We start from the raw sequence: 21,330 nt of genomic DNA, 5'->3' as shown, positions 1-21,330 counted from the left end.
CTTAAGATTCTTGCTATTGATTGTCTTGAGCAAATAGGGACAGGTCTAAAAAAATAAAGTTAATTTCTTTTTGATTGATTTTGTAGGTAAATACTTATTTTGAATCGGACAGAAAATTATTTTTTTAATTTCAAATCGAGGTAAATTCCGGAAAAATAAACTGAAATTTCACTTTTCGATAGTGGCTATTAAAGATAAGAACAAAAAGCTATCAGTGAACCTATTTATAGGGGGCAATTTGCAGGATTGTCCTTCGCTGGGGTAGTCTTTAATTTTTTTTTTTCAAATTAGCCTCTTTAACTTTCATCTTTCGCTAAAAATCTCTTAGTTTCGAATTTGAACCCCATTCAGTAAAAAAATTAAAAATATTCGCAAGGTAGAGTTTGGATTCGCAAGGCAGAATTTTGCAATCCAAACATTTGCCTTGCGATTTTTTTTTTTTTTTTTTTTTTTTTTTTACTAAATGTAGCTTCAACCCACAACCCTAATATTAGTGTAAGCAAAACTTAAACAACCACCAATTTGAAGGGCAAAAATTAAAGATCACCCCAAATGAAGGACAATCCGCGCAAAAAAAATGATTTATAGGTTGTTAGCCGCTACCGCGGCCCACTAAACTACTCCATCCAATTTCATTGTTAACCGCTGCCACCCATTATCAACTTACTGCCATTCACCAGCAACGACGACTATTTTCAGCCATTACCACCGTCGCTACCTATCATTCAATCCGTTGTTATCGCCATTTATCATCATCACCACCACTTACCATTACAAATACATATCACTACCGACAATCTCCATCATCAGCCACCATAACCAGCCACCATAACCACTATTAACTGAAAAGGCCTAGCCCAATCTAAGAGTGCTAATTTGTTTGAGATATACTTCATGTAGAATGTCATTGCCCCAGATAATCAATAAGAAAAGAGTGCTAATTACTTGCGGACTAAAAGAATAAACCAAAAGGAAAGGAAAGGAAAGGTGACGTTTCTCATCAAACGAAAGATTTTGGTAGAACTAGTACTAAACCACACTTGTTGGTTAGATGCGTGGGATAGAGGGCTCATACTACAGCTAACACATCTACACAATGACATTGAAGGAGCCTAACTTAACCCCTTTTTTTTCCTAAAGAAAAAAAAACAGTAAGGAGATTAAACTCTCGGATGAGACTAAGAAGCTACTCACTGTTTTTGACTTCCGACGACTTCCGACATGCGCAATCGGCATGTTCAAGCTGTGTCTAGAGTTCCTTCAGATCATATATCGGAAATAGAAACAGAAAAAGGCATTGTCTTACTGATAACTATGTTATAACTTTCGTGCCCCTTACTTACAAGAAGACTTTTTCTTACAACCAATTCAGAGACTTAAAACAATGGGATTAACCACATCGTTAATAATATTTAACGGAAGTCGATCTTCACTATCTTCCAATCTTCAAATGACAATGGAATTAGTCTTTATTCCATGTTAGAACTTAAAATGACAATGGAATTAGTCTTTATTCCATGTTAGAACTTATTCTTTTGTCCTGTAGTCTTCTTTTAGAAGAAAGAGGAATGCACCAACCACGACGTTGCGCTATGAAATCCTCCTTTCGTACCATAACTTCTCTCTATATATAGATGTAGGAACCTTACTAGAGTCAGACAACTTCGAGAAAGACATCTTTCTTTAGGAGTTATTTCAAAGTACATAAACTCGCATTCCAAGACTTTGAATGCAAACAAAATCGAAAGAAGGAAGGAAGTTCCCATAACAATTCAAACAAGACTTTACACATCTGTAAGGGAGTGAAAGCTCTGAGCTAACTAGTAAGAGCTTTAAAGATTTCAACGTCAAACTGTCAATGAAAAGGGCTACTCAATGAAGAAAGAACAAGACTGGTCTGTAAATTTAAGGTTGAAGCGAGAAGAAGGGATCTGGGACGGAAGGACTTAAACCTCTTAATAGCAAACCAAAACTCGCGAGACACTATCTTACCACTTGGCCAAAAGAAAGAAGGAACTAACCATTCCTCTTCTCTTAGGATTTCTTGATCAGCCGCTTCCTTTTCCTTTCGTGCAGAAGGTTCCCTCTACTGGCCTGAAAGAAATACTAATGGTTTTTAGATAGAGCGTCCGCTATGGCATTGGTTGCGAATGAATGGATTTATGCACTTTCTTTACTATGCAAACCAACATGAAGGCAAACTCGAACAGAAGTATGGGCATACTTCACTCCACATAACAAAAGGGGTGCACTCCGAGGTTAATAAACAGAATGTAGGCAGATCATAAAGAACTTAATTGTTTACAATTAATGCCAAGATGAAAATCTTTAAGCAAATGTCAAAACTTGAAACTACACCGACCAAAATCCAACATGCATAGTTACTCTTTCCGTAAGCATCTGCGGACGCCTTCTCTACCAGCAACATTATGACTTTTCCATCCTCAGTCAAGGATGCGAAAAAATAAGCTTGACTTATGATTACAAAAACAGACCTTGCTATTGCAACACTGTAAGCAATACCAAGTTTCCCTCCTCTACTTTTGACTTTCATCATATCCTAGAGAAGATATGTGTATGCTACTAGAAGTAGCGGAACTACAAGAGCAGCAGGAGCAGCCCATAGCCAATAGTTGATTGCCTTTTTGCGCTTTAGTATAGTTTTAGAAATCTCCGTGCCTTTTGCACGTGTTGGTCGATGCCTGACAGTCTTCCCTTTCGGGTCCTTGAGCTTAGGTGCAACTGATGTTTCAACCTTTTCCTCCTCCTTGTCTTCCTCAGCAACCTCTGCAGCTGTTTCACTTGGTTCCTCAGTAGACTCCTGACCAGGAACAGAAGCTCCAGCCTTCTTCTTCGCCTTCTTCTCAAGTTCCTGAAAGGAGTAAAGATGCTATATAAGTCCATAGCCAATGTAACTTCCTTAGACGCAACACCAAAAACTAATGATAGAATGATAAGGATAATTTCCTTGAGCTTTTTCCTTTCAGCTTCTTTCTGAGCTTTTCTTGCTGCTTTGGCAGCTGCTTTCTCTGCCAACTTCTTCTTCCTCTCCATTGCCTGCCGATTTTTTGCAATCTCCTCCTCTTTCTTCATTTCCTTTAACCTTGCCTCATCATATTCCTTGCTTTTCGGTTTATTTTCTAAACCATGGATCTCCTCTTCAACATGAAAGATGTACTTTTCTGTAACTTTGCTACTTGCATCTTTTGGCTTCTTGGTATTCTTGTCTTTGTTTACATTCTGAGCAGGCGGCACTGATTCTTCCTTTTTTGGTCTAGCATTAGTTTTCTCGACAATCTCAGACTGTGAAACAGTCTGTGCCTGCGATTAGGGGTGGCAAAATTAGCCCATGAAAACATGACCTGCCCATTTATTTGCTCAAGCCAACTCATTTCAGCCCATCAAAAAATTGAGCTGATATCTAGTCCACATTGATCCATGAGAAAACCTTGTCAAAAAAAATTTCAAAGGAATTTTTTTTGTTTGATATGTTATATAGTCATAATAAAGAAAAAAAGGGTTTTATTAGGTACTCAAAAAATTATAAAATAACAAACATTTAAATCAACAATTGGTACGAATTATTTGAGTTGGGTTATGACCGCTTTTAGCCCATTTCAGTCCTAGTAACGTTTTAGCTGGTCATTTATTTTGACCCGCCCATTTGACACCCCTACCTGTGGTAAGACCAGAGGTTTCTCATCAGGGTTCCTCATCCTGCCATCCCTGCTCAACTGCCTAATATCAAGTGATGTCAAAATTCTCCTCTCATAGTCATCCCGAAAGGGCTTACTACCACTAAATAGGGATATAAATTTATCGACCTGAAAACAAAAGAAATTATTGTCAACAAGAAACATGCAATACTTCAAATTTAGCAACTAAAAGACAGAACTAAGGTACCTCAGTAAGTGTGAGTTGTTTAAGGGCTTCGACATCCTTCTTATCTGCTAGCAGTTTTGCTTTTTGCAACAGTGCAAAGTTTTGGTAGAAAGGAGCGTTCTGAGAAAATTTAACGACATTGATTATAAAGACCGTAAAATACACAAAACAATTCTCTTTCATGCTTGCATTATACTAGGATATTACCAGGAAGTTTCAGCCTTTGCATCATATATCGAAACTGTGTATCTTTCTATTTTGAGTTCTCATCCAAAGAGAGTGTTCAAATGCAATACATCATGAGGGTTACTTTACTCATAAAACATAAAAAAGAATGGATACTCTGATAGTATAATGTGTAGAATCTCTAGATATGTTCAACACTTGCAAGCTAGTAGTTCTCCCATATGCTTAATTTAATCAGCTGCTGTCATTTCTTAAGGTTCCTGACAACTCTCCTATCATCATTTTACAGTGATATCTATCTATAATTACAAAAGAAATCTTTCTAACAGTTAGAGAAAGGTATCTTAATTAAATAACTTCCTTACGCAACTACAATTCTGAGAGACTGAGGAGAATTCAGATCCCTCATCAATTTCAGCTGGTGTCAATGAAATACATAGCAATTGAGGTGTTTCATGACCAAATAGATCTACTGACCATTCACCATTGGAATAAATGGGATCTAATCAGATGCATAACATATACTCCATAACTACTTATCTAGCAAAACTACAGAACAATGCAATGGACTTGGAGAAAACATCATACCCCTTCTTCGCGTTGATTTCTCAATTCCTGAACATTTACAAAAGCTTTGTCCCTCTTCTTTGTTACTTCCTTCAACTCCTCATCCAAAGACTTAATCTGGCTGGTATTGGCATCGAGCTGATCATCTAGTACCTTTAGCTTGGCCTTAACCGCCTGTTGCTCCTTCCGAACCCCATCAAGGTTACCACTTATAAGCTATAGTACACCAAAATATCGAGTGTTTGTTAGTTAACAGCGGCATTCTAGGGAAAACCAAGGAACATTCTTAAGTTCAGAAAACTTGATATTTCACAGCTGCACAAATATACAAAAAAGGTCTGACCCTTACCTTAACCTGCTTTTGGATTGTTTCTTTTTCACCCATTGAATCCTGAATCTGTGCCCTCGTAGCCATATTTTCTCTTACCTCTCCCCTTGTTCCTTCAAGTCGTTTGATTTCTCTAAGAATTTGCTTCTCTTCAGTCAGAGGAATGCTTTCATGTTGAATGCGGTACTGCAGACTCTTAATCTAATTGATTTTGAAATAAAAGTATAACACTTAACGTTAGGTGGTTTTCAATTGCTGACCTGATGAAGATAAGAAGAAAATGTAGCAGAACAGCAAAGGAAAATGAAGGGAGAAAAGAAAACCTAAGAAGCTAAAAGAACAACCACTACTAAAAAAAAAACAGGTATTAGCAATGGACAAATTCTATATCTAAGCAGCAAAATCCATCGCTAATCCTATTTAGCAATGGATTACCGAAATATTCTCAAAAAGTTCTGTTAGCTACAAGCGATTTATCGACGGATTAACAACGAACTTCGTAGTTAATTTCAGTTTCGTTTTTGTAATGAAAGAGACTAGAACTTACAAGATTATCAAGCTCCTCCTCAGATGAACATGAACTGCCCTCTCTCCCAGCTTTCCTAGGACCACGGAGCTTGCCCATACGTTCTCTTACCTCTGCCCTTGTTCCTTCAAGTCGTTTAATTTCTCTAAGAATTTGCTTCTCTTCATTCAGAGGAATTTTTTCATGCTGAATGCGGTACTGCAGACTTTTAATCTAATTGATTTCCAAATATAAGAATTACAATTAGGTGGTTTCATGGAGGGAGAAAAGAAAACCTAAGAAGCTGAAAGAAGAAAGAGAGTAGAGCTTACAAATTTATCAAGCTCCTCCTCAGATGAACACAGACTAGAACTCCCCTCTCTTCCAGCTTTCCTAGGACCACGGAGCTTGCCGAGGGCATCCTGCAGAGGTTCCATTTCCTTTCTCTTCCCATCAATTACTGTCCAAAACTCCTGATTTTCAGCACTCACAGATTGCCTTTGGCCTATCAACCCTGATCGTTCTGCCTGCAAAATTATTGATGAGTTGTTTAATTATTTTCATCAAGATCTCTGAAAACAATAGTTGTTGAGTATATAATTAAGAAAATTAAAGTGTGCTCTCCCTAACCGCTTAAGCTTTTAGATGAAGATGGCCACACACTTCAACAAGATATCAGAGCAGGCAGAGATTAGGCAGAGATTCTGGGATCAAATCTCACCACCACGCATTATCAAAAAGAACTTCCACGTGCTTGGCCAATGAAAGAAGAATCTGGCCCCCACATGAGGGGGCGTGTTGAGAATATGATTAAGAACATAAAAGTGTGCTCTCTCTAACAGCTTAAGCTTAGATGAGATGGTCACACATTTCAACAAACATTTTGGACACATCTAAATAATTCTTGGCAGTCCTTGGTAAACAGTTAATATCAAACTAGCATTTTGCAAAGCTTGCTGCCGTTGAGCTAAAATTGTTAAATCGATTGCTAACTACTCTTGATGTTGAGAGATGATGAGAGGGGATCATTATTCAAAACAATGTGGGTACATATTTAAACACGCACATGAATATTGAGTATTAAAGTTGTAGTTAGAAGGCAGCAAATGACATATTAAATAATCTGAAACTAAGACCTGCACCTATTGTGACGTGGAAACAACATGGCCTTTATGCTTGAACATTCACCATTCATCAAAGTTTTCTTTTGGAATTTAGATATGAGAGTTCTCGTCATTAGCATAACAGGACTTTTAAGCTCATACTTTCAAATCAATGTCTTCCACTGATAAAGTAAACCAATGATGCTTACAACAATATGTACATGTGGTGTTACAACTTATATGTTCTTGCAATGTTCAGCTGAAAGAAGACTTGTGGACAAAACTTACCCTCTTGGCCCGCAATTTTTCGATAATTTGAGATCTTTCTTTGTTCATTTTCTGTAGCTCTTTTTCTGCCTGATCAAATTTGGGCTTCAGTTTTGGGTCTTCAAATCGCCGATATCTAATAATGTAGAAAGAATGGATCTGCTTAGGTTCAGGCCAGTCCTCAACAGCATCCTTCCGGAGGCCGATCGCAGGAACTTTTTTCCCTTCCTCCTTAATTGATTCTTTAGTACCATGAGAACCAAATTTTATCGGCTCATTAACCTCTACACCATGATTCTTCATTTTCTGATTTTCCTTCGGAAGTTTGTTCTTTTCACTTACAGTTTCAACTGAAACATGAGCTAACTGAGATTCCATATCTCAAATCCTGAAAACAAACCAAAATCAGCCTTCAACTCTTATATCCTGAAGCAAGTGATAAAGAACATATTAACATAATTTTACATATTAATTACTAACTCACTGGAGAATAAAACTGTGCCCAGGGGACACAAGAGCACCTCACGGAGAAAAGAAAATGCAAACAAAAGTCTCCAAGTAACAAAACCTATTCACACTAGCCTTCATATGTAAGTAATAGTTACTGCATTCATCTACAATTGGCTATGCCAAATGCAGAGGACAATACAAAACCAACTACGCTTCAATCTCAAGCAAAAGTTGGGATTTATTATATGAATCCTCATTTATCTTGTTGCTCCATTAGGTTCGTCTTAGACCAAAACTATAAAAATGAAACTAAAGATGCAACAAATACTAAGAGTTCTTTGTATTTTTTATATCTTTGACGGAACTAAAGACTCCTAGAAAAACATAGGACCTTCTGTAAACGTACCAACATGCTTAACACATAATTTCAACAAACTGGTATCGCCTTTGTATATTTTTCTACCATTGTTCCCTATTTTTCATTAGGTTGTATGGATTCTGAGAGATTGTAGGTCCTTCAAGACTAGTTCCTTCCATATGATATTACATCTATTATGTCCCCTTTTAACACCTTTATTCACCATGACTTATTCACACCTACAGACTTGTGCATCTAGAGGTCGACAAAAGACATGACCAAACCATTTCAAGTGACATTCTCTTATTATCCTCACGTCTGTAACTTGCATCTTTTGCCGAATGCAGAGGAAATGAAAATGAAAAATGAAATTCAAGACCCATTCTAGTGAATCCAGCCCATGCTCTTCCAACCAATTCAAGATAAAAAAAACTTCAAACAACCATAGATATTATTATGCTACAGAAATAAAGATTTGTATAGATCTTTGAATCATACCACCTCTAAGATACCTACCAGATAAAATATAAAAGTTAGTTACTCACTCGAAGAAAAATTTAGTACAAGATCTCAGAAACATGAGCAACACAAACAAAATAGTTAAGAAAACACCAAGCAAGGATACCACATAAATAGGAATAAGAATAAATGAAAACAGGAAAAATCCCATAAAACCTTAATATATTTATGAATCACATCAGAAATAACATGAACGATTAATCTTTTGTTAAAGAATAAACATTGCATATAAATATATGTACAAGTGGGGCTGAATGATAACAAAACAATGGAGACATGCAATAGTGCAAACTAAAGCAGAAGATTATTCCAAACAAAATTCAATTGCCAAGACTCATCATATATCAAAGCACTATTATATGATTGAAAAAAATCATCCATGCAAAAACCAAATCAATTTCACTAACAAAAAAAGGAACGAGGGTCACCTTGAAGGATCAAGATCAGTACGGAAGGAAGAAAAAGGAAATGATCGCACACCAGAAAAAAGAAAATATGATTTTTTTTTGTCTTTTTTTATTTATAGAAAAAAATACTTAAGGAGTGAAGAAAGGAAGAAACAGAAATGTGGAAATGGATTGAAAATGAAGAATGTATAGAGGAGAGTGGCAAGGGAAAACAATGGACAGAGATTGTAAAGAGAGTGTACCCTTTCGTTTGGAACAAAATGTGAGAGAAAGAGAGATAGAGAGACAAACAAGTGACACCTCTCTTCTCTCCCTTCTCTGTTTTGTGAGAGATGTGAGACAGAAACTAAACAGAGATGGAGGTGCAAGTGTATAGGCTTACAAGGGAAGGGGGGGACTTGTGTATAAATTTTAAAGGCTTAGATTAAAGGTAAAAAACTTAAATATGTGATCCAACGATCAGAAAAAGGCTCATTTATACCACTAGTTAATAGTTTGACCGAAAAATGTCACTACCGTTACCGTTTTGGGTCATATATGCCCTTACTTATTAACATAACTCTAATACTATCAGATTTTTCCACATGTCATTATCTAAACCCTTTATTTTACGAGTGACATATATGAGCCATTTTGTTAAGTTCAGTGGCATATTTGAACTTTTAATGACATTCTCATATAACATCATCTCTATAATAGCCAAAAAAAATTCAGAACCGAATTTTTATGTTATATTTTACCCTCTATAACAATTTTTTTACCTATAACAGCAACATTCATCTTTATAGCAGTACGCTCTTTGTAAAACTACCCTTGTATAATAACTATCTTCTTTTTTGGTAACATAATAATCAATCATTTTTATAGAAATAGAATTTCTAAGATTACAAATAATAGGTCTAGAAATTTTGACCAAATATTTTAATACTTTAATACATTATTTATAACAAGTTATATTATATGAATATATATTTTTTGATCAAACCTGATCCATTGAACACTAAAATTTAAATTGCATAGTCATACATATAAATAGGATTATGAGAGCAAATTTTTGCACGGATTTCCCTTTATACGGATTGGTTTTTAATTTTTGCCCCTCATATTTGTAGTCTGTAATTTTTGCGCTGTTGCTTGTTTAATAAAAATATTCAGTGCTGAAGTTCTGTAACATATTTATCTTCCGAAACTGAACTTTGTCTCACTCTAAGACAAATTCTATAGAAATTAATTTATGCGGCATAAGTTGTGTAGTACTTTTCAGATTATGTTGAATATTGAAAGTTTTTCCTTTTCCAGCAAAACTTGTGTGGATGTGATGATACATGTACCGAAGCTAAAGGTTAACTATGCCGAGCGAAATCTAAAAGTATGCTTTTTTTTTTTTCTTCTTTTCTTTTCTGATTATGTTGAATGTGGACAATTTTGCCTTGTTCAGCATAACTTATGGGATGTTGTAATACATATGCCGAAGCTAAACACTAATTATGCCGGCCAAAATTTAGTTTACGCTGCGCCAAAAGTGTTGAAGGGCAAAAATTAAAGATAAAAAATTTGAGGGGCATAAATTAAAGACTACCCCAAAATAGGGGTATTTAACGCGAATAACCCTTATGAGGGTGTGTGGCTAAGCTTTTTAGCTGGTCAAATTAGATTATGAGTCAAAATCAGCCATAAGCCATAATTTGGTCACCGCCAATAAGTCAAAAGGCATACTCCCCGGCTAACTCAATCTTCATTTTTTTAAGTATCACACTATCAATTAACTTTGGTATATCTTCTTTTGACTGCTTCAATAAATGATTTCCAAAGGAATATTATTTTCAACTTTATCTTTTCTAAATTCTTTAGTCAGTATAATATCAATCACGTCTTGACATAGTTATCTTCTCATTGTTTATATTTTTTAATATTCATGTAATCTTAAACTTAATGAGCATGATCTTGAACAAAATAGTTTTACAAAGTGATAGTACAGAAAAAATACCTAATGTTACTCCTCGGAAAATTTTCCGTTGATGCACAGTGAATAGACTAACGAAGAGCACGAAGTATACGGTATTGCAATAAGTAAGGAATGACATTTGATGACCCTAATTAAGATTTCAAAGACATTCGAGGTAAGAGAAGAAAGTTTGCCAAGAGGCAAGGCATACGATAGGTATCGAAAAGAAATTACTTAGTAACAAGTTAACGATGACTTAATGATGTTTTGGAGAAGTGTTATGACGTCCCTTAGATTGTTAATGAGATGATAAACAAGTGTTAAGAAGGTTCCATAAGGATTGGAGGTCAAACGAATCGACGAGAATGAGTTCGGAAAAATCCGGTATTGTACGCCCAACATATCGACCGTATAAATTATACCGGCCGTATGTTTGGCCGTATAATCAGCCCGATGGCCAGCCCACCGGACCAAATCTACGGCCAGACATACGGTCAGTGAAATTTACACGGACCGTATGTTGGTCCAAATGAAAAAATAGTCTCAGACATATTTGAGTATTATTAATAAGGGGTCCAAGTTATTTCATTTCATTTTCCCTTCACACCCTTCTCAGAACTCTCTAAACATTTCTCTACACTTCTCCCACAAAAATTAAAGGGATATTAGTGATCAACTTCATCAAACCAAGAGAATCAAGTGTAAGAAACCCATTAAAGTTCATCTAAGACAAGAAATCCAAGTGGAGGTGAAACTAGGGTTTTGCTCAAGTGAAGTTTTTCCACCCAAAGGTTCATTCCTACACCATCTAAGGTAAGCTTTATGCTTTTTCCTTGTTGTTTAAGGTATTGAGAAGTTGAAACACTTGGATTGTAGAAGGATGTAGAAAATGGGTCAGCGAATGTAGATAGTGTGATTTTTGAGTAATAGCTTGGATTGAGTCATGATTCTTGATATGTTGCGATTATGGTTATGTTATAAATGATGTTAAGAACATGGGATAGACTTTTTATATGAATGAATTTAATCGTGTGCTATGACCATGGATATGGATGATTGGAAGTGAATCGAGAAGTAAGGATAATGTAGAATAAAGACTATTGTTATGATGTTGTGAATGTTATTATTGATGTTTGGGAGTTGATATATGATATGGAGGAAGTCATATAAATAAAGGAGATGTTGTCCAATTTTCTCTAGCTTTAGTCATGTATGCTAAGCTATCAATTTTCTAATGATAGTATAACTCTAATGAAGGTAGAAACGTGAGCATTGAAGGAGAACGCGCAAGTGATAGAATAGTTGAACGGAAAGGTATGTAAGGCTAACCCTTCTTTCATAAGGCATAGTCCCTCGGCCAAACATCTAATTTTCTATGAGCCTATAATGTCCTCCAAATGATTCTATCTTAAAAGCTACTAAGCTCATGAATCTCTATATGTTACGATTGTACTAAAATTCCTCCTACATTTGAGTAATCCTTTCAGGGATAGATGTAATGAACGACGATAGTAACGATGCTAAAGATCTTTATGAGATTTTATGTATATGTGTCTATGTATGGCTATTATGAAACCCCGAGCTTATATGGCCAGTGCATATATATATATATATTGCGCACACCACCGCAAATAGAGACGGATAACCCCGAGCCTTGGTAGGGCTGTGTATATATACCGAATTCTCGCTCATGGTCGGCATACAAACACCGAGCCTTCATGGTCGGGCATGCTATGTACATGATATGGATATGTATACGATATAAATATGAATATAAATACAAATATGCTATGAATACGAAAATGGGCACGAAATGTAAATGAGTACGGGAACGGATACGGATGTATGTACACAATCACGCATTAGAAATGGGAAGTCCCTATGAAAAGCAAGTAAGTGTTTATGACGATGATACTACTATCTCCCATCCTATGCTATTTCTTATGTTGTCTATTATGCTTTCATAATGATGTCGAACATGCTTTACATGCTCGGTACATTCTTCGTACCGACGTCCTTTGTTCGCGGACGCCGCGTCATGCCCGCAGTGGCCAGGAGACAAGCTTGATCCATAGCTTTATTACTCGATTTGGGACTACAGCGCAGGCTCCATTTCATTCGGAGCTACAGCCTTTTTGTATTTATTCTTTTGTGTACATATTTATGGGCATGGAGGGATCCCGTCCCGCCTATATAATATGACATACTCTCCTTAGAGCTCGTAGACATGTGTATATATATGGTTAGATGTATTTGGCCTTGTCGTAATATTTTAGATATCATTTTGTTAGCCTCGTCGGCTTATGTGTACATTGTTGTGGGCATAGTTGTTGATGATATAAATGTATTGTTGCCCAACGGAAATAGTATGAATGAGGAATAAAAGTATGATTTAGCTATGGCTCACCTGGATGTAAATGTGAAAGTATGATAAGAGGTGCCGGGTAGGAGCAAGACTTGGATACCCGGTCGCGGCCCTCCGGTTGGGTCGTGACAAAAGTGGTATCAGAGCAGTTCTATCCTAGGGTGTGTCTACGAGCCGTGTCCAAGAGTCTTGGTTATGGGTGTGTTGCGCGCCACACTTATAAACAAAATGTCGGCGGGGCATTTTAGGAATGAATGACCTTCTTTCTTTATGAGATCGTGCGACAGAGCTATGACATAAGAACTTCTTTTTCCTTAACCGTGTGTTATGTATTTCGAGAGATGCTGTAAGAGAAAGGCTACGGCAGCCCAAAAGTGGCAAGACAGCGGGCGAAAAAGCGGGTCGAAAGAGGTCACCGCCAACGGTTGTATGCCAGAAAGTGAGTCCTAGAATGCGGCTCCATCTCGCCCTCCCATTCGGCCTGTCTCAGAAGCGCGGAGCCTCGGCCAAAGACCTCCGGCTCCTCCACCGGATGTCGCCAGACAAGATGTGAAAGAGGCCATTCATTTGCTTACTCAATTGGTTCGTCGCTCGGACACACGGCACAGTACGGGGAGCAGGTGATAGGGCCACAATGGTGCAAGGGCCCGTGATTTTATTAGCTCGAACCCTCCGAATTTTTGGATCAAAGGCCTATGAGGACCCTCGAACTTTATCGATGGTATGTTGAGGACACTTCGGTTGATACATGCTTCGGACACCGAATCGGGGAGTTAGCATCCTATAGATTGAGGGATGTTGCGGTTCATTGGTACGGTGGTTTGGATAGGCACGGGGAGCAAATGCACCTCCCCCGGTATGGCAAGAATTTGTAGATGCTTTTCTCCGACATTACCTGCCTCCAGAAGTTCGGCGAGCTAGAGCCGATAAGTTCTTGAATTTGAGGCAAGGAAGAATGAGTTCTTTAGAGTATAGTCTCCGCTTCAATTCTTTAGCTAGGTATGCTTCGGCCATGGTAGCGGATATGGGTGACCGAGTGCACCGATTTGTGAAAGACCTAGGGCCACATTTGATTGATAAGTGCTTGACTGCGTCCCTTCAGGACAACATGGATATTTCACGCATTCAGGCCCATGCCCAGAATTTAGAAGAAAGCCAACAACAATAAAGGAGTGAGCGTGAGCATGATGTAGGTATAACAAGAGGCATGAATCTTGGTCCGATGAGTGAATTTAAGAGGCGGGCACAGCATAACATTTTTCTAGGCATTCGAAGGCCATTCTATGACTAGTGCGCCTCCACGATTTTCAGGCCAGAGATTTGATAGGTCTACTCATTCCGAGCCGAGTCGAGCTTTTCGGGATCTCAGTTGGGGTGATTCGGGTCAGGCGAGGCCACCCGTACCACGACGTTCCCGCCGTGGGAAGTTACATTGGGGTCGATTACGATTAGGTTCAGAGGTTTGCTATTCATGTGGTCGGCCAGGCCATATTATACGTTATTGCCCCTCAGTTGGTGTTAGAGGTAGGGCCCAACCTTCAGGGTCGGTAGCCGGATCTTCAGATCGCGTTGGTTCGATTCGTTCAACTTCTAACTCTATAAATTTTCAGGAATATCTATTGGTATCCTTGTACACGGGGTAAGACACTTTCTACCTCCAAACTCGGGCTCGCATCCTATTCCAAAGGTATACCCGGCCAGAAGCCATAGGTTTTACTACTGAAAAGTGAGGCGTAACATTTTTCCCCCTTAGGAATATTCGTCCTCGAATGTTCGAACAATTCTGGGTTATAAAAATTTTGGCAGAGTTTGCCCTGTACATATACCCATCCGTCCTGCACACATCAACCCAAAATAATGCCACACAGGGCCACATATTATAACACACAATACTATGGCCTTACACGACCAATCACGATAACTGAAAGGAGATAATACCTGAGGGTGATGATGCCTCAGACTGAACCTCTTGTACTGCCGGGAACAAATGCGGGTACTTGGTCTTCATTGTCTCTTCCGCTTCCCAAGTCACTTCCTCAACATTCATATTCTTCCACAAGATCTTAACGGAGGCTATATCCTTGGTTCGCAACCGACGGACCTGCCTGTCCAATATAGCCACTAGAACTTCTTCGTATTTATTAACCGCTCGGCCACCGGATATCATCCATCGGTAACACTCTTGAAGGATCCCCGATACATTTACGAAGCAGAGATACATGAAATACTGGATGTATCGAATGATCTTATATGGCCCAATATATCGAGGGCTCAACTTACCCTTCTTGCCAAACCTCATCACTCCCTTCATAGGCGAAACTTTCAGGAACAACCCAATCGCCTATCTCAAACTCTAGTTTATGTTGCCGATTATTCGCATAGGATTTCTGTCGACTCTGAGCCGTTAGCAACCTCTCTCTAATCACTTTCACCTTATCAAATGCTTGTCCGAATTAAGTCCGGGCCTACTAATCGATTCTCCCCGACATCGAACCATCCTATGAGCGATCCGCATCTCCGCCCATATAGGCCTCATAAGGAGCCATCCGAATGCTAGAATGGTGACCGTTGTTATAAGCAAACTCGATAAGAGGTAAATAATCATCCCAGCTACCTTGGAAGTCAAGTACACAAGCTCTAAGCATATCTTTCGGCGGGTCTGTATAATACGCTCTGCCTGTCCATCTGTCTGCCGGTGAAATACAGTACTTAGACTCACCTAAGTCCCCAATCCCTGCTAAAAGGACTTCCAAAATTTGGCTGTAAATTGTGCTCCCCTATCTGAAATAATGGCTGTAGGAACACCATGAAGTCGTACAATATCCTTAAGATAAAGCTTCGCATAATCCTCTGCTGCACAAGTAGTTCTGACAGGCAGAAAGTGGGCAGAGTTTGTAAGCCTATCAACTATTACCCGTATCAAATCACACTTCCGCTGAGTACGGGACAACCCTGTAATAAAGTCCATATCAATCATCTTCCACTTCCATGTCGGAATCTCCATAGCCTACAATAGACCTCTGAGCTTCTGGTGCTCTATTTTGACCTATTGACAATTTGGACATTGAGCGACAAATTTTGCTATATCTCTCTTCATACCATCCCACCAATAAACTTCTTTGAGATCATGGTACATCTTTGTTGAGCCTGGATGAATAGAATAGCGGGAGTAATGTGTCTCCTCCATAACTAGCTGACGGAGCCCTACAACATTAGGGACACATAATCTACCTCGATACCTGAGTACTCCATCGCCTGTGATCACAAAGGATGTCTTTTCTTTCTGGGGTGTTGTATCTCGGTAATGGACTAAAAGAGGATCCTTGTACTGACGCTCCTTTATCTCTACTACTAAGGATGATACCACTGCGTCTTGAACAGTAACTCCTGCATCCCCCGAATCTATCAATCGAACTCTGAGGCTAGCTAATCGATGAACCTCACGAACCATTTCTCTTCTCTCTGGTGGCACGTGTGATAGGCTACCCATAGATTTACGACTGAGGGCATCGGCTACTACGTTAGCCTTCCCGGGATGGTACAGAATATCCACATCATAGTCTTTTAACCACTCTAACCATCGCCTCTGACGCAAGTTCAAGTCCTTCTGCTTAAAGATGTACTGGAGACTCTTATGATCAGTATAGATACCAACATGGACACCGTATAAGTAGTGCCTCCATATCTTCAAGGTATCTTGCTACATGAATCACCGTCGCTAACTCAAGGTCATGGGTTGGATAATTCTTCGTGCTTCTTCAACTATTTAGAAGCATAAGCGACAACCTTACCGTGTCAGCATTAACACACCCAATCCAAGGCCCGAAGCATCACAATATACCACATAGCCATCTACTCCTTCTGGAAGAGTCAACACTGGTGTTGAAGTCAACTTATCCTTCAATGTCTGAAAACTCTACTTACAAGCATCTGTCCATTGGAACTTAGCTGATTTCTGAGTCAATTTAGTCAATGGGGCTGAAAGAGGAAAATCCTTCTACAAACCTTCTATAATAACCCCGTCAAGCCCAAGAAACTACGTATCTCCATTGGTGCCGCGGCCTTGGCCAATTCTTCACAAATTTCTCAATCTTTGGGCATCCACTCTAATGCCTTCCTCCAAAATAATGTGACCCAGAAAAGCCACAGAGTTCAACCGTAACTCACACTTAGAAAACTTGGCATACCACTCTTTACCTCGAAGAATTCCAAGCACTGTCCGTAGATGTTCTCGCACGATCAGCCCGACGGTGAATAAATCGAATATCATCTATAAACACAATCACGAACAAATCTAAGAAGGGGTCCGAATACACGATTCATCAAATCCATGAATACGGCGGGGCATTAGTTAGCCCGAACGATATAACACGAAACTTATAGTGGCCATATCTAGTCCGTACGTCGTTTTCGAATGTCCTCTTCCTTGACCCTGACTTGGTGATATCCTAACCTCAAGTCTATCTTCGAGAAATATTTAGCGCCTTGCAACTTATCGAATAAATCATCGATCCTCTGGAGTGGATACTTATTCTTTACAGTCACTTTATTCAGTTGCCTATAATCGATACACATTCGCAAATAGCCATCCTTCTTTCTTACAAATAACACCTGCGCTCTCCACAGTGAGGTATTAGGCCTAATAAAGCCCTTCTCGAGCAAATCCTTCAACTGCTCCTTTAATTCTTTTAACTTCGCAGGTGCCATCCTATAAGGAGGGATAGATATTGGTTGAGTGTTGGGCAATAGGTCAATAGTGAAATCAATCTCCCTCTCTGAGGGAATGCCTGGAAGCTCGTCTGGAAACACTTGTGGAAACTCATTAACCACAGGATGTATCAAGAGTCGACGACTCGCTTGCACATCTTAAACTCGAACTAGTGAAAATATACCCTTTTTTGATCATCTTCTCGCCTTAAGGTAGAAATAAACTCTACCCTCGGCGAAGCAAACATTGCCCTTCCACTCTAGGACTGGCTCGCCTGGAAACTGGAATCGAACCATCTTTTCTCTACAATCAACATTAGCATAACAAGAAGCCAACCAGTCCATGCCCATAATAACATCAAAATCAATCATATCTAACTCGATCAAATATGCTCCGGTGTGGTGGTCACAAACTATAACAACACAGTCCCAATATACCCGCCTAGCTATAACCGGGTCACCAACTGGTGTAGACATCTCAAAGGGTTTAATCAACTCGGGCTATATCCCAAACTTGCCGGCAACAAAGGGCGTAACATATGATAAAGTGGAACCTGGATCAATCGCGTACAAAACATCATGGGAGGAAACCGATAATATACCGTAACAACATCGTGAGACGTCTCGCGGTCCCGTTCACTAGCCCAATGCACACGCGTGCCGAGGACCGCCGAGCTGGATGCTCCACTCCTTCCTCTACCTCGCCCTACCGGCGTTGAAAACTTTCCCGAAGGACGCATCGCAAAAGAAGAGCGCCCACTGCACCCCGTAGGCGAACCATACCTGTACCAACCCCCATCGGGCACTCCCTCATCCTATGGCCTGGCTGCCCACAAGCATAACAACCATCTGAGCCCAGCCGACACTGACCCACATGTAACTAGCTACACCGGGTACACCGCGAAAATGGTGGCCTCACCTGGCCTGACTCTGGTCGGTACTGAGAGCCTGATGCTCTGGAACTCTGGCCCGCTCCGAAATAAGAAGACCGATCAAACCTCGGACCTGAAAATCGCGGAGGTGCACTCCCTGCCGGCTGATAAGAATATCTGGAATGCTGCTATCTCTGTCCTCCCCTGAACTCACCAACCATATCAAAAGATCTAGCCCTCTTACCACGGCCCCGGTCACGCTCACGCTCTATCCTCCGCTGGCGTTTACGATCCTCCAAATTCTGTGCATACGCCTGTATACAGGAGATATCCATGCCCGCGGTCAGAGAGGCGCGCCGTACACTCATCTATCAAGCGCGGCCCCAGACCGACCACAAAGCGATGAACTCTATCCTCCATCTCGGCCACCATGGCCGGGGCATAACTAGCCAAGGAATCGAACACAATACTTCGAACATTCATACCGCCCTCGCTCAATACGTAGGAACCGGGTTCTCGGCCCGTCGCCCCCTCGGACCCGGGAGGTAAATAATGGCAAAGAAAAGCATCTGAGAACTCTCGCCACACACCGAGGGGCATTTTGTCCCCTAGATAACTCTCATGCCTGATACCACTGTATCGAAATATCCCGGAGTCTATATGAAGCCAACTCGACTGACTCAATCTCATCCGTGTGCATAACCCTTAAGGTCCTCTGCATACCATCAATGAATCCTGGGGGTCAATATTTTGCTTTACCACAGAAAAGTCTGGAGGACCTAACCCAAGGAAGGTCTTAACCCTCGAACTACTAGCCCTGTCTCGCTCGGTCAACACCGACCCCCGCCACCGAGCTCCGGGCGGCTACTAACTGTCAACAACCGTACAAAGATCCCGCACATCCCGGCCCGCATCCGGCCGAGAACCGGGGCAGGCCGGTGGCGGGGTATGCGATGTCTCGTACGGCCCCTCACTCTAAATCTCATCCCGGGCCCTCGTGGTCCCGAGTACGCTCGCGTGGCCTCATCTCGCCTGTTCTCTTTCCCTTCTGGGCAGCTGTAGCTTTCTTGCGGGGCATCGCTGAAATAAGAACACTTTATCAGAAATCGAAAGCTTAACACAGGGCTCTATCGCACGATTTAAGAGAGAAAGAAGGACATCATCCTAAATGTCCTGTATCCTCCTGTTTATAAGTGTGGTGTACAACACACCCATAAACAAGACTCTACTAGACATGGTCTGTAGACAACCTTAGGACGAAACTGCTCTGATACCACTTCTGTCACCACCCAAACCGATGAGTCGTGACGAGCGTCTGACCTTTAGCGACCAAACACCTCTATACTCATATCTGAAGCTTACTAGACATCAAGGGCCCAAAATAGCATAAACTGATCTCATAAAAGGGGAAGCATTAAAACTCTATACAATCTGCATACATATACAACATGCGGAAGAACAAAGGCAAGCCATCTAGGCCGTACACAAAAGAGCCGACAAGGCTACCTCATTTGACTACTACATACAACCGTTACGCGACCTCATCGGAATGAAAGCCAGAAAGGACGGGGACGTGGCCCCGTCATACCCATATGTATACACATCTCAAAAGGTGGCATACCAAGACCGACGTAGCTCCGGATCAAAGTGAGCATACCGACCATCGGCTAGATCTAGAGGTCCTACCGAGCCGGGACCACCTCGTCTCCCCCCGAACACGCGGGCATGAACGTAGCCCCCGAGCAACGGGAGTCGTATGATAATGTATCGAGTATGTAAGGCATAAGAACATCATATATACATAAGAATCATGGATAAGATCCGAACTCATAAACCGAAATGACCGACCGTACGTACTTGTATGAACTAGTATCTACTAAATCGCATAAATCTATATAACCGACAATGCCTCTCGTGCACATAATATGCATGCTCATGCCTACCAATGATAGTCGTGCATATATATATGTATATATATGTGCGTATATAACGTGTGTGTGCGCGCGCGCGCATATACGCGCGCGCGTATATAACGCCCGATGCATGTTCATATATAACGCCTGTAAAGCCTCTACGGCATCTCATCATATCATATCGGCTCCTCTGCGGCCATAATCAATATCATCATCATAGTGGTAATGCGTGTATAACGCCTATATCTCTTCTCATATTTTACATATATCTAATATTCGCGTATATAACGCCTTCTGGTCACGGGTCAATGTACATAAATATATAATGAATGAAATGCATGAATAAACTATATGCACAGAACTGGCTACATAAGACTGGACCCATAAACAGAAGGATCACTCATGGACGGAGTACATGAACATCAAAGACTGAAGTACTTCTAATGCTTCTAAGAGTAGAGTAATATGGAAGCTCGCTTATTCGCTTGTTGGATCACATCATAGGATCATGCCAAAAGAAGGAAAGAATGGCCTTAACATACCTTGGAGTATATCCAATCGTCCAACTTCTGTCTCTGGAACTCGTAAGACTACAATTAAGATAACATAGACCTTCATTAGACTATTTACTTCACTTACTAACCTCCTTTAGATGTATATTGAGCTTAACGATTTGTAGACAATATTTTCCTTATAAGCTTACAACTCTTCAACTTCCCATTTAAACCCAACATTAACCACAACAACAATAACAACACTTATACATATAATTATATACTCAATTTCATCCCCAATCATCTCTCAAGTAGCCTCAAGTCACTACCTTGCCCTTCATCAACTTAACACTTCCACAAATACCCTCTTTTCACTTAAATTCACTAAAACTCTTGATAGCCAACTTAAATATAAGGGTAGAATCATTTACATACCTTGAAGGGTCTAAGATTCCAAGAATC

At 40.1% G+C, this 21,330-nt stretch overlaps 1 protein-coding gene across 3 annotated transcripts; it reads right to left on the bottom strand.

Annotated features, from left to right (window-relative positions):
* Positions 1-2,259: 2,259 nt before the first annotated feature.
* Positions 2,260-8,933, bottom strand: LOC132031253 (proton pump-interactor 1-like). 3 transcript variants are annotated; one of them, XM_059421141.1, is made up of 9 exons: positions 8,815-8,933; positions 6,860-7,226; positions 5,801-5,995; positions 5,511-5,702; positions 4,985-5,164; positions 4,657-4,851; positions 3,904-4,002; positions 3,678-3,824; positions 2,260-3,321 (listed from the first exon to the last, which is right to left on the bottom strand). In XM_059421141.1, exons 2-9 carry the CDS (start codon positions 7,214-7,216, stop codon positions 2,653-2,655), a joined length of 2,034 nt encoding a protein of 677 aa, XP_059277124.1. In that variant the 5' UTR covers positions 7,217-7,226; positions 8,815-8,933; the 3' UTR covers positions 2,260-2,652. The 3 variants fall into 3 exon arrangements, with proteins under 3 accessions (XP_059277124.1, XP_059277123.1, XP_059277125.1); XM_059421140.1 differs by having other exon boundaries at positions 8,594-8,915; XM_059421142.1 differs by lacking the exon at positions 5,511-5,702 and having other exon boundaries at positions 8,594-8,916.
* Between the last annotated feature and the right edge of the window lie 12,397 nt (positions 8,934-21,330).

Source organism: Lycium ferocissimum, chromosome 9 (assembly GCF_029784015.1).
Source record: "Lycium ferocissimum isolate CSIRO_LF1 chromosome 9, AGI_CSIRO_Lferr_CH_V1, whole genome shotgun sequence".
NCBI lineage: Eukaryota > Viridiplantae > Streptophyta > Magnoliopsida > Solanales > Solanaceae > Lycium > Lycium ferocissimum.
This window is presented reverse-complemented; position numbering and strand designations above follow the sequence as displayed.

Coding starts and splice junctions, on each gene's coding strand:
- LOC132031253 (XM_059421141.1), bottom strand. CDS start 7,216: ATGGAATCTCAGTTAGCTCATGTTTCAGTTGAAACTGTAAGTGAAAAG. Junction 3,825..3,903: donor AACAACTCACACTTACTGAG/GTACCTTAGTTC, acceptor TTTTGTTTTCAG/GTCGATAAATTTATATCCCT. Junction 3,322..3,677: donor AACCTCTGGTCTTACCACAG/GTAGGGGTGTCA, acceptor CCCTAATCGCAG/GCACAGACTGTTTCACAGTC.